At 38.8% G+C, this 14,770-nt stretch overlaps 1 protein-coding gene across 1 annotated transcript in view; it reads right to left on the reverse strand.

Annotated features, from left to right (window-relative positions):
* Cwf19l2 (CWF19 like cell cycle control factor 2) overlaps positions 1 to 4,155 on the reverse strand; it is a 61,196-nt gene extending 57,041 nt beyond the window's left edge. Inside the window, exons 1-2 of the mRNA XM_028771400.1 lie at positions 4,061 to 4,155; positions 7 to 117 (exon numbers count right to left, since the gene is read on the reverse strand). Of these exons, the coding sequence (XP_028627233.1) occupies positions 7 to 117; positions 4,061 to 4,153 (204 nt within the window). The 5' untranslated portion in view covers positions 4,154 to 4,155. The remainder of the gene's footprint in view (positions 1 to 6; positions 118 to 4,060) is intronic.
* Positions 4,156 to 14,770: the final 10,615 nt, after the last annotated feature.

The raw sequence follows: 14,770 nt of genomic DNA on the forward strand, positions 1-14,770 counted from the left end.
AGTCACCTGTGAGAACTGTTCAATTCGATCCTTTACATCAGGTAGCATCCATGTGTCCTCACCTCGAAGTTGCTTAAGTTCTTTACCCCTTTGTTCTTTTTCAAAATTATGTTTGGCCTACAACAAAAGAATACAAAAGACAAACTGACAATTGATACACCTACTTTTCAAGTACAAAAACAAAAATTGGTAGCACTTTCATATAAAGATTCCTAAGTCAGTGAATGGTCTATTGTTACCAAAAAATTTGCTCCTACTACTTTAGAAACCATTTGGAAAAAAAATTAAAATAAAATAATTAAACGGCAGAGAGTCAGAGTCCAAATTAACAAAATCAGAAATGAAAAGGGAGACATAACAACAGAAACTGAAGAAATTCATAAAATCATAGCTCAAGCTCTAAGATCAACAATTGACAAATGGGACCTGAAGAGCTTCTGTAACAGAAAGGAACTGTCAACAGGACAAAACAGCAACTTACAGATTGGAAAAAGATCTTTACCAACCCATATCCAATAGGGGGCTAATATCCAAAATATACAAAGAACTCAAGAAGTTAGACTCCAGAAAACCAAGTATCCCAATTAAAAAATGGGGTACAAAGCTAAACAAAGAATTTTTAACTGAGGAATCTCGAATGGCTGAGAAGCACCTAAAGAAATGTTCAACATCCTTAGGCATCAGGGAAATGCAAACCAAAATGACCCTGAGATTCCACCTTACACCAATCAGCATGGCTAAGATAAAAAACACAGGTAACAGCAGATGCTAGAGAGGATGTGGAGAAAGAGGAACACTCCTCCATTGCTGGTGTGACTGAAAGCTGGTACAATCACTTTGAAAATTAATCTGGTGGTTCCTCAGAAAATTGGAAATAGCTCTCCCTGAAGACCCAGTTACACTACTCCTAGGCTTATACACAAAAGATGCTCCAATATATAACAAGGACATACGTTCCACTATGTTCATAGCAGCCTTATAGCCAGAAGTTAGAAGGAATCCAGATGTCCTTCAACAGAGGAATGGATACACAATATGTAGTACATTTACACAATGGAATACTACCCAGCTATTAAAATGACAACTTCATGAATTTTGTAGGCAAATGGATAGACCTAGAAAATATAATCCTGAGTGAGGTAACCTAGACCCCAAAGGACATATATGGTATGTACTCACTCATAAGAAGATACTAGCCCAGCTTGGCGGTGGTGGCGCACGCCTTTAATCCCAGTTCTTGGGAGGCAGAGGCAGGCGGATTTCTGAGTTCGAGGCCAGCCTGGTCTACCAAGTGAGTTCCAGGACAGCCAGGGTTATACAGAGAAACCCTGTCTGGAAAACCAAAAAAAAAAAAAAAAAGAAGATACTAGCCCAAATTCTCAAAATACCCACAATACAACTCACAGACCATATGAAGCTTAATAAGAAGAATGGGCATAGTGTGGATGCTTCAAACCCACTTAAAAGAGGGAACAAAATAATTACAGGAGGCAGAGGGAGGGAGGGTCCTGGGGGGAAAGGAGAGGGGAAGGAAAAAAGGGAGGTGCAGAGGCAGGACCAGGTATGGAAAGAGACAGGAGAGAAGTCCATAGGCCCAGGAGAAGGAATAGAAATAAGTAGCAGTGGTGGTAGAGAACTTGGGGAACTACTAGAAAGTCCCCAACACCAAATTCAAGGAATTCAAGAGGCTCCAAGGACCAATGGGGAGGACATTAGCCATAATACCCAACAGCAGGGAGACTGAACCTGAAGAGACCACCTCCAGTAGATAGACATGGCCCCCATTGGAGGGATGGGGCCAATTCCCCCCCCCATCTAAACATTTTTAACCCAGAATTGTCCCTATCTAAAGGAAATGCAAGGACAAAAATGGAGCAGAGGCTGAAGGAAAAGCCATCCAGAGAGACCTCCCCACCGTGAGATCCATTCCAACTGCAGACACCAAACCCCTGACACTATTGGTGATGCCAAGATGTGCTTGCAGACAGGAGCCTGGTATGGCTGTCCAAGAGGCTTTGCCAGCACCTGACTAAGACAGATGCAGATACTCAAAGCTAACTATTGGACTGAGCCTGGGGGCCCCAGTGGAAGAGTTAGAGGTAAAGGAGCTGAAGGGGATTGCAACTGCATAGGAAGAACAAAACTATCAATTAACCAGACCCCTCGGAGCTCCCAGGGATTAAACCACCAACCAAAGAGTACACACTGGCCAGTCCATGGCTCCTACTACATATGTAGCAGAGGCCTGCCTCATCTGGCATCAGTGGGAGGGGAGGCGCTAGGTCTTGTTGAGGCTTGATGCCCCAGAGAAGGGAGATGGTAGAGGGGTGAGAGAGGAGTGGGAGGAAGCGAGGGGAAGGGTCCTCTTAGAGGCAAAGGGGAGGGGGGGAGGTTCGTGGAGGAGAGACTGGGAAGGGGGATAACATTTGAAATGTAAACAAATAAAACGATTAATTTTTTTAAAGAAGCTATCAATAGCTTTCCTTTGGGACTACCAATCTTCAGTAAATTTGGGTACAAATCACACACAGTATCCAGTCCAAGTCTAGCATATGTCCTCTTTTCTCCCCGTCTCAAATACAACTTGGAATCACTTTAACCTTCATCATCCCTGTGGCTAGTTGTTTAGACTTTTGTGTAAGTGATAAAGCTGACTTTTTTCCATGCCTTCAAAATAGACAATATCTGTACCCCAATACAACTGACTCAGAAAAGTTATCCTCTTAAAAGGAAAGAGCCATATGGGTAATTTCTAGTCAGCAGTCAACAATAGTAATACAATGCAGGAAGTTTCTTCTGCCTTCTCGTCCTTCTCTCAAATTCCAAAACTGACTCTTTGGTCCTTATCAAACTGCATGTACATCTGTATAAAATTCTTCACAGCTTACACAGAGTTTCTTCCAAAAACTGCTTGAAATATCAGACAATCATAATGAGCATTCATTATACCTATTTTGAAATCAGCTAATAATCATGATGTTTTATCTGACCAAGACTAATTGCTCACCCATTCTCTTAAAATGTGACTCATTACCCATTCTTCCTATTTCTTTTCTACTCTTTATATGCATTTAAACTTATTTAAAATTCTTTTTTCATAAGACAAAAACCCTAAAACATTGTCAAGGAACATTCTGTTGTTCAACTACAAATTCATCTTTTTCACTGTCACAATCAAGAATAACTTATCAGATAATTCAATAATTTACTTCTTCCGTTTCCATATATTTCTTTTTTTTCTTTTTTCTTTTTTTCTTTTTTTTGGTTTGGTTTTTCGAGACAGGGTTTCTCTGTGTAGCCCTGGCTGTCCTGGAACTCACTCTGTAGACCAGGCTAGCCTCGAACTCTCGAACTTAGAAATCCGCCTGCCTCTGACTCCCAAGTGCTGGGATTAAAGGTGTGCGCCACCAACGCCCGGCAAATTGCATATATTTCAATGTTAATGAGAACTCTGTTTCCCAAACCCGGGGGGGGGGGGGGGGGGGCGGAGGACATATTCAGAGTTTCTTATGCTAAACAGTGTTTCCATCAGTAAAGGCTGGCCTAAGCCTGGAGTTGAAAGGAAACCCGTGGAGGAATCACCAATGTATTCAAATGTGTCCTACTTCCAATAAGCCGGAGCAATGACTCATGCTTCGACTAATAAGAAGAGTCCTCAGGTGTGACACTGAACACAGAAACTGAGCAATCCAGGCGGCGGAAATGTCAAGAATAAGTGACTTTAAAGCTAAGGAACCTGGAAGGAAACCAATCTCTCTGCAGAGAGAAATAGCAAATGGAGCCGGTCAGAGCATTTAGGAGACAACTGCACTGGGAAAAGAGACCAAAATCCGACAAGGTGAGATATCGAAGTGACGAAAAAACTGAGTGGACTACCTCCCAGGATTTTCAAGTCCTACAACTTTAAATAACATTCCGAGACCCTAAGATTTAAAAAACGAAAGCATTTCAAGAACTAAAGATAGATATTCTGGGAAAGCGCTTACCTAGAATGCAGAAGCCCTCAGTACAACCCCCAGTTTAAAAAAGGAAGAAAGAAAATTCTCCAAAGCAGGAGTACCTGGCGTAACACGTCGGCCCTGGCAATACGGGTCTGTTCTTTTCGCTCTTCGATACTGCTAGCACTTTCAAATCTTACACCGAACGCCGCCATAGTTATTGCTGTCGTAAAGCAAGGAAGCCGTCGGGAAACTTCGGCTTACGACTGTCGTAATTTAGAAAACAAATCCAGATTTCAGAATAGTAGTGGAAGGGGCGTTACTATGCCAACAGAGCAGGCGCAGATCTGAACGTTTCTCTTGTGAAAGTTTCCGCGGAGACTTGATAGTCTGCTGGAGAGTTGACCTCTCAGACGTACTGGATTCGCTAAGCGCTGAGTTGGTGTCAACATGCGTTATTATGCACTCTGCGCTATATTAACTCATTTCTCACTACAACTCTTAAAAACACCCCAGTAAGCTAGAAGTTACGTCTAGACCTCCCCCTTCTTGCCTGACTTCCTGTGATGGTGCAGCAGCCTGAAGTGTACCTGATCAGATAGTCAGAACGGGGTGAAAGAAAAAAATTGCTCTAAGAGACAGTATTTTTCGTTGATGTGTGTCTTGGAATATACTTAAAGCTGGGGTAGAGAGATAGGTCAGTGATTTAGGGTGCTAACTGTTCTTGCAAGGACCTAAGGCCGGATCCAGGAACTCGGGCCTCATCAAAACCCTCTCTAGCTCCATTTCCAGGAGACTCATCTCCCTCTTTTGGCCTCCACAGGCACTGCAACTACATGATGCATTTACATACAAGGAGACCTAACACTCATGAAAAAAAAATTTTTTTTAGTTATTTGGGGGTTGAGACTTGGTGTTGCACAAACCTAAGTGCAGGAAGAGTCCTCATCCCCAGAGGAAAGATGCCTTGATTGTGAGATTATGTCTCATAAAGGCAACAGTGACCTCTATGTATTTATTGCATCTTGCATAATTAAGTCTCTGTATCAAAGATTAGTTCTCATCTGTGCTTCATTTGATTGGCCCACTAGGATGGTAATAGGAAAATTGAAATAAGCCATTTCTCTCCCCTTTTGCCTGTGTCAACTTAGCAGAATTTAAAATAACAAACTTCAATCGTTACAGACCCTTTCCCTCTCCCAAAAACTAGTCTTTTATTTGATTCCTTGTGTTTGGGAGGCAGCTGAAGCAAGGGTAACCAGCCAATTTAGAGTTGATAAGAAAGCCTGCTGTCCCTGCCCACTCCATAACCAAAGGCACTCAAAGGAAATGCCTTGCCATGAAATATTACTATCCGCTCTGATGGTTTTCAAAAACCTTGCTTCTCAGTAGGAAGAGCTTTGAAAATTCATTTTATTGTTGAGAAGGAATACTCATGAGCCCTTGGACTGAAAAGAGTCACAAAAAATGAAAATGTCAAGAAACTACAAACCAGATTTTGAAACTTTCTCTCTTATCTTCTCATCCCAAGATATAATGGTGATGAGAGGCCATGCTGATATTGATATAGCTAAGGTAGAGTGGACAATCATATTCTGGCTAATAGGAGCTATTCATTTTACAGGGCCTGACCTGCTCCATCTGTGTAAAGAAAAACACAGGTAAGGCCTAAGCCCTGCTAGACATTGAAATGTCCTCTGTGAGGACAGTCTAGGCTCAGACATCCTGAAATGTGGCCTTCTAGTGAGTCTAGAGATCTGTCATGCATATGAGCTTTTCACTGTGCTTTCACTGCCTCTTCTGTCTGAACTTTCCCACCTTCATTCTTTTGTCCTCCTACTATTTTTCCTTCATTTCATTGTTGGCCTTCAGTCATAAGAGCCTCCTTCCAGCTTTCATTCCCATCTAAGGCCTTTGTTTGTCATTCATATCCCAGGTCAAACAAACATCCCTTTCCCCAAACCAAAATATAATGTATCCATCTCCCCATTACTGCCCAGATATTATCAAATCAAGATTTAATGCTATCATAGCTCTATATCTCTAGCTGAAGTTTTCTTGAGTGCCCATTTGCTTGCTTGTTTTGTGGATAATCTCCTGGATATCTACCACATGTAAGTTCAAGAACTTGGATGAATCATTGAATATATAGGAAAAATGATTCCTCTGCTCATAATTTTAAAACAGTCCTTTTCATATTCATAGTCATACTTGCAAGAACTAAAAAGTTATCATGTAGAATCTGTACTTTTCAAAATTGATTGAGAATGAAGACATGACTCAGTAAAAGGATTTTGCATGTGGAGGTCCCACTTTGGGTTTCTGGCACCTGCATGACAGGCCACAGTCATGTGCAACTCCAGTTCCAGTGGATCAGATGCACTCTTCTAGTCTCTGTGGGTACTGTTTGCATATGGTATCCTTACATAGAGTCAAAACATTCATACACATGAAAGAAAAATCAATTAATCAAAATGTTTTTAATAGATTCAGAATCCTTTCCAAATTAGACAACCTCCTTGAAAATAATTATTCATATGAAATGACATTATGAAGAGATTAAGTTAAATTTTATCATAATATATAAGGCAACTGTCAATATCAATCAAGATTATCCACAAAACTGCCCATAAAAAAAAAGATATATGGGTGTGTGAAACCAATCATACACGGTACCATGCATAAATTAACATGTAATGTATATAGGACATGCAATTTCACCAGAGAGAGGAGAGAGAGACACACACACACACACACACACACACACACACAGACAGTCAGACAGACACTTTCTTTGAGGCTGAGACATACCTATGAGACAATCTAATTTATATCAGTTTCGCTGGTGATTATTAACTGTCCCTTATTTAGCTTTAGAAAGGGTCATGGTTTAAATCATTAATCATATAACCACTCTAATGTTAATCCTACTTCAAATCCTCTTCAACATACAGTTGGCTGCCTTTAAGTGTAGGACAGGAGCCAGGAAAGACTAAGCGTCTTGTCTGACAGTGTGCTGTAGGCGGTAACAGAGCTTGGAGAATCTGCTCTCAGCCACTGATTCTGTGGTGAGTTCAGAAATGTTAGTGAAGCATTAAGGGCACCGGTTCAAGAGCAAGCTTTGCCGAATGAACTAATTCTGCATTTATTTAGTCACACCACTTTAAATTATCTGCTTCACTTAGGTTCTTAACTGTGGTTAACAACATTGTATGTTCCAACTTCTGTGAGAACAGAATGAGCCAAAGTCTGTGGGGCTTCCAAACTATATGCTAAGTTTAAGTCAAGGACAACAATTATCAGACATTGGTATTATTTCCAAGTCAATAACCTGACTGATTGTCCTAGTCACCTTTGCCAAATCGATATAGCCTAAGGCCATCTTAGGGGAAAGCCTTGATTGAGAGATTGTTTAGATCAGTTTGACCTGTGAGCATGAGTTGGGAAGAGCTACATTGGCTGTTGTTTGATGTAGGAAAGACCAGTCCACTTTGGGCGTCATCATTCTTTTTCCAGGTGGTCTCAAACTATGTAACAAGTATGAGCAAGTGAGCCATGAAGCAAACAAGCAACATTCCTCCATGTTTTCTGCTTCAAGTTCCTGCCCTGACTTTCTTGAATGATGAACTATGACCTGGAAGTGTAAAGCAGATGAATTCTCCTCTTAGTTGCTTTTGGTCATGGTCTTTGTCACAACACTAGAAAGCAACTAAACTACCTTTTTTCTCTTCAGTGCTTTATGGCATAAGAGCTTCATTGCATTTTTGTTACAAATCATGTAGGAAACAAGAAAAGTATTTATCAGTGGGTTCTTCCGCATTGGAACACATCACGGATTCTCTCTGGTGGAGCACCAAAGTAGTTTGTATTCAGATGCTGTCTTCTCTACTAATCGCCACCAATGCTTGTGGTCTCCATTAGATAAGTAAAGTGTCCAGATGAATTTTAAATGTAAAAGGTGTTAAGGTAGAGATTTCACCATGGTAAATATTTTCATTATCATTTATGAGTAAAATCATGGGAAATATTCTCTCCTCTTATGACTCTTGTAAACATTGACCATCACTGAGTTCAAATCCATCCAATATGTAATTCAAAGTCTATAACTCCTATACCACTTTGTTTCACATGCATAATTTCTAATCGTCACAATAATCATGTATTCACTTAAGTCTTTGAAGTTATTTATTCTATAAATCTCATCTCTTACCTTTTTTTAATTCACTGTATAATAAAGACTTTGTCATTCCCAAGTTGAAAAAATTATGGCTCAGACAATGTATGAAAGTGTTTTTCTGTAACATCACACTGTTAGTAACTTTTTTTGTTGTTTGTTTGTTTGTTTGTTTTTTGTCTCCTAAGCCTGGACTTCCTGACTACTCCTATAATGGTGTTTGGTGTGGGCTTTAAAAGAGAACAGAATCAAATCTCCTTTCTCCATTAGAGTACATACAAATCACCTGAGATGCCTGTGAACTGCAAACACCAGGGTTCCAGACAAAAAGAGTGGAGCTCCTGTACCTGGACAGACCTAAAAATCGGTCCTCAATTGGAAAGCGCCAGGTAACCATTTAGGTTTTGAGTTGACACACTGTGAGAAACATTCTAGCTGATGACACTCTGCATGGATATTGTAGGGAAAACTCCAAAGAGCCATTTTATCCAAATAAAATGGTCATTTAAACATAATTAATAATTAAGAATAAAGAGGAGAGCGCATATTTTTTGGCCAGTAGAGATCATAGCTCTTGAGGCCAAGAACATTTTCTTTCTAATGGAGACAGTTAATTATTTAAAGTTACATCTGTTATTGTTTTTTTCTTTTAAAACAGCAATTAGTTGACCAGATGTCTGCTGTGTCAATGCAAAGCTCTGCCTTCTCAGATGAAACTAGTGTGCTCTCTTTCTATTTCTCATCCAGTAAGCAACAGCATCACTTGCAGCATTTCTCACTTCAGATGGGCTTTGAAGGAACTCATTTGTTGATATTTCCCACATTGTTTTTCCTGAGGCGAGACTGACATTTTGTTGACAAGTGCAATATTCTAAGGCCACCTGAAAGACAGAATTCTACAGCTACGTTAGAAAAGAACCATTTGCTTCCACATGAAAAATCTTAAGTTCTAAAAATAGGATTCAATTTTACAACTTGGAAGGCCTAAGATCTGAAGATTTTTGTGTTCTTACAGTAGAATCTGCCAATTAGCATACATTTTTGTCCATAGGCAAAGTAGGTTGACAAGTCTTGACTTTCATGTAGTCAAGAAATTATGTAATTCTATTTCTTTGGGTCTTATTTTCCTTAACAGATTTTCCTGGTTCAAATTAGAAGAATCTCTCAGATTGACACATTAGTTCAGAAACTGAAACATTTTTCCACAAAATATTTTAAATTTTGTAGATCAAGTTGTCTTAATGGCAGATGCTCAGCCTTGCTGGTTCATGGCAGCTCCTGGATGGTGCTGAGTGGAGAAATGTAAGGGGAAGTGCTGATACTATGGTCTAGTTCCCTAATTGGTTCTTGCAACTAAAGACCTATGGCTGTATCGCAGAGGAGAAAAATGGATAAATCAAAATTGTATTCGGACTGAAGAATGGCAGCCCTGGGAAAATAGACTGTAGAAGACACACAGACCACAGAGACATTGTGGTCCCTACACCAGACCAATTGTGATCATTTGCATATGCTCCACCCAGAGAGTGGCACTATTAGAAAGGTATGGCCCTGTTGATTTAGGTGTGGCCTTCTTGAAGTAGGTGTCACTGTGGGTGAGGACTATCAGACCCACTTCCTAGGTGCCTGGCCGTCAGTCTACCACCAGCAGCCTTCAGATGAAGAGGTAGAACTCTCAGCTCATCCTGTACCAGGCCTTCCGGGATGCTGCTGTGCTTCCTGCTTTGATGATAATGGACTTAACCTCTGAACCTGTAAACTAGCCACAATTAAATGTTGTCCTTTATAAGAGTTGCCTTGGTCATGGTGTCTTCGCAGCAGTAAAACCCTAAGACACCATTTAATCAAAAACTCTTGGCTATCTACCTCCAAATCCATAACCCAAAGCATACTGTTCTCCTATGTCCAATGCTAACATATTCATTATCGCAAACCAATACTCACTTCTCATTTGGATTATATTAAAAGCTTCCTGACTGATCCCTTTTATCCCTTTACTGTCTAATCTTCACACAGAAGTCAGACATTCCTTTCAAAGTGGAACTGAAGATGTCATTTGTTCCAAAGAGCTTGCAATCTCAAAATGGTAATCAACAAAATTTTGGCATATCCTATATTGTCTCTGACCTTGCCTCCAACTGGAACCATTCATTCCTCAGTATCTGAGGTGCAGTGGGGATGGTGGAAGTGGTTCAGTGACCTCTAGAAGAGATCAAATCTAAAGATACTCAAGTTCATTATATATAAAGTAAAGTTTGAATAAAACTATCACACGTCCTCGTGAATACTTTAATGAACTTCAGCTTACTTATAAACACAATATAAATATGCTGTGTATGTAGTAGTGACAGTTTTGCTCATGTAGTAGATGGGTTCTCTAGAGTAACATAACCAGAAGAATATATTTATTATAAAATGAGTATTTGTAAGATTGGTATACATGGAGGCTGAGTAGTTTAACAGTGATCATCTGCCTACTAGAAAGGGAGAGAATCCATTAGTTGCTCAGTCTGTCAAGCTGTTACAACAGTCCCTGAAGAATGACAAATTCAGATCACATTGTAAAACAAAAGAAGCTGTCAGCAGAGAGTGGTAACAGCAGTAACAGAAAGGGGAAGGCATATAGGTGAAACTGCTTTTTCCTCTTACCTCTTTACATCTAGGCTGCCTAAAGGAAGGTGCTGTCAATGAGAGTCCTACTCCCAACCCCGAAAGGTATAACAAACATGTCCAGAAGTCTGTGTCAGCGATTCTAAATCACTTCAAGGTAGCTATCAAGGACAATTATCTTGGCTGCAGGAAGCATAGTAAGAGAATGATTTTCCTATTGTTTTTGGTCTACAGTTGGTGGAGTCCATGAACACATGGCCGAGTCTCAGTCATTCTGTTACATATACACACCTCCTCCTTGTAGTTCTTCACTTTGGCCTTTTACCTTAGCATTTTTATACTAGATTTTCTCTCAATCGGAAATTCTGTTTCCACGGAGTTTCAGTAAGAATGTTCAGTAAGTACATAACTAACTCTCCAACCTCAGTCACATCTTCACTTAAAACTCCTCTTCTTACAGAGAACTGTCTGCATCTTTTTAGAAGCTAAAACCCACCAGGCTTCTCACTCACTCTTTTAGCTTCTGGACCTGATCTACATCTTTTTTCTCTATGGGAAAAATATGTCACTTCTGATCAGAACATATATTTCTTGATTATGCTTATTCTTACTGCTCTCTCTACAACTCACCACTGAGCAAAACACACCACTTTCTCCAACAAGAATTATGTTTGACATGCAAAAGGAAGATCAGTAAATCAACAAAGAGTCATAGACTACAAACACAAATACATGCGGAAAGGTAAAATTACATTGCTTCCAGGTGTGTAGTTAGTGCAGATGAGGATAGAGCAAGCTGGCATTGCTTGTCCTTTGTGTACAAAGTACAGTGTTTGAAACAGTTGTGCTCTCTCATGTAATCCATCCAATGAAACTGCAATTGAGTATTATAATTTTTCTCTTTCAGATATGTATTTGCCAAATTCTAACAGCTACTATGTGGTGGAGTTTAGTTTTAAAAACATCTGACTTGAAAATATTGTCTTAAAAACATGTGCACTAGTCACTTTTTGTTGCAGCAAGAAAATACTACGACAAAAAGCAATTTATAGAAAGAGTTTATTTTGTCCTACTGTTCCACAGGAATGAAGAGTCCATCATGGCACCAGATTTCTATAGTAGGAACCCGAGCAATCACATCTCATCCACATACAGGAAGCAGGAAGTGGGAAACGGTCAGAAATCCTTAAAGTCCTCCGCAATACTTCCTCAATCAAGGCTCTACAGTGTAACTGTTCCATAATCTCTCTAAATAGCACCACCAACCTGGGACCAAGGAGTTAAATACACAAACCCATGGTAGGACATATCTTCTTCAGACCACAATACATAACAAAATACATTGACTTCAGGTCAGACATAGCTATGAAGGTGTGTAAGAAGTCAGGTTCTAAAAACTCAAAGGAGGCTCACAGCTGCCACCAGATTATGACAACTTATATTTTAAAAAGTCAGTTAAAATTCTTCAAGTATGTAAAACATGAATCACATTACTATAGTCTCATTATTGTTTCTTAACCTTTTATTTCACAGGGTTCTGATTTGAACAGGGCATCCAAAAATAATAGTGAGAATATGGTATGAACACAGCTAATATGTCTACTATTAGCTAATATTTCTAACTATTCCTCTCATCCAGGAGGCACTTCATTAAAAAGCTGATATACAGTAAACAAGTGAATTATGAGACACAATATAATACAATATCTTGATACTCTCTATTAAAACTTGAGTTCCTTTCCTTCATTAACTATAGAATCCTTCAGAATTAGAGTCATAACTGCAAAAAACCTAATTGCCAGTTATAGTTTATATTTTTCTTGCTTTGTAACAATTGTTATGAAGAAATTAAAAAGTTATCTACTAAAGACTTTAGGAGAAGCCTAGCAAGGTTTTCACACTGGCAGTTTCTATTTAGTCTCAAGAAAACTCTAATCACAAAGGTATAGCTAGGCAGCCTGACAGAGGTAGAAATGAATAGTAACAAAAACCCACAAGCACTTCTTAATTCTATGGGTAGAAAACATACAGTAAGTTGTATTTAGGCCCTACAGGGTCAATGGACTTATTTCTTACTATACGTTTGACTGACACCCAAGGATGCCATTTCAAAGGAGAAGAAATGATGGAAATGACACAAGGAACACATTTGCTTGATTTACCTGTTGTTGTTTTTTGTTGTTGTTTTGTTTGTTTGTTTTTAGACAGGGTTTCATTATTTAAACCTAGTCAGTTTTTGAACTCTGAGACTCAGACTTCTGAGCAGAGGAGACTCATGCCTGCCTTTAAGTTTATTTCTGAAATATTTAAGGATAGGAAATATTAAAATTAGCCTAATGAGTCAATATACAAAATCTCCTACGTTTTTCTTCTTATGACCAATCAATATAGCTAACTTGTTTAATTGGAAACTTATTCACAAGCACAATATTCAAACTTTGATTTAGGAACAGCTAAAAATCTTATATCTTTTTTTTAAAAAATGTAGTTAGCTGGACATGATGGCATATGCCTTTAATTCCAGCACTTGGCAGAAGCACGCAGATTTTTGTGGGTGCAACAAAGTGAAACCCTTTCTCTAAAAAAGGTATTTATTTAGTTGTATGAATATTTGTGAACAGTGTGTGTGTGTGTGTGTGTGTGTGTTTATGCACACATGCACAGGCATATATGGGTATATAGGTCCTAGGGACTGAACTCAGGGTATCAGAGTTGGTGACAAATTCCTGTACCAATTAAGCCATCTCACTGGTCTACATGTTCCTTTAACACACTGGTTCTCAACCTTCCTAATGCTGTGACCTCTTAATGTTGTAGTGACCCCAGACATAAATTTATTTTTGTTACTACTTCATAACTATAATTTTGCTATCATTATGAATCTTAATGTAAGTATTTATTATTTCTAATGGTCTTAAGGGTCGTTTGACCCCGAAAGCAGTCATAACCCACAGGTTGAGAACTGCTGCTGTAATATACAGCCAGCATTCTTATTTCTTTCATATATATATATAAAACTTCACTTAGGCCTGCTGTGGTGGTACATGTATAATCTCAGGACTGGAGAGGTGAAAGTAGGAGAATCAGGTATTCAAGATAATCCTTGGCTACATAGCAAGACTGAAGTCAACCTGGACTATATGAGATACTTTCTGAAAAACAGAATAGAAAACAAAATTGTATATGCAAATAGAATTTTAAAGAATCCTACTACAGTTTAAAAAATGTTAATCATAAACATTTTTTAAAGAACATGATGGTTTTAAAACATTTACATGTTACTTTTAATAATGTTTTTTTTTTTAATTGAGGCATATACAAAAATCACAAAAATTTCTCCCTGGTCAACTCAGTCTGGCTAGATATTCATCATTTCACTAGTACTTTCCAAGAACATGCTTTTGGTTTCACTGATTAGATGAAAATGCAACCCCTGTCCTGAATTGGGACAAACTATGAATAAGAAATAGCCAACTGTAACTGCAAGAATAAAGTTTGGTTTCGCTGAAAACATTTTAATGTTTACAATTTAACTGTTAAATGGAACTATTAGAGTTGTCTTTAGAGCTTAGACTAATGGCTCAGGAATAGTAATTTCTGGTAATAAGTTAGTCAAGATTAGTAGATATTTCAGCCACTAAAAAGTAATCTTTTGCTCATAGGCTAATATCCCTTCCATACTGTTTACATGGCATTTATGATCACCACGAACATGGTATTTACTTGTTTGCTTTTATTAGCTGTCCTTCCTAGAAGGTAAGCTCTCTAGAAACAGGTGCTTTGTTCTTGTTTTCTGCTGGTGTGTATGTGTTTTTGGTAATCGGGATTAAATCCAGGGCCTCAATGATAAACACAGGTTCTTCAACTCACCGACACCCGACCTCTTTTACTTATTTGCAGCTCCATTCCTAATATTTAATAATACTGATCTGTTGAATTAAATTTCTATTAATTTCTGAGAGTCATCTGGCTAAAGTGTTACTGGGTAGGCATCCAGAATGTGAAAGAAAGATGCAGTGAGAAAGTATGATTTTTCGGAACAAACAAA

Source organism: Grammomys surdaster, unplaced genomic scaffold (genome assembly GCF_004785775.1).
Source record: "Grammomys surdaster isolate TR1022 unplaced genomic scaffold, NIH_TR_1.0 206, whole genome shotgun sequence".
NCBI lineage: Eukaryota > Metazoa > Chordata > Mammalia > Rodentia > Muridae > Grammomys > Grammomys surdaster.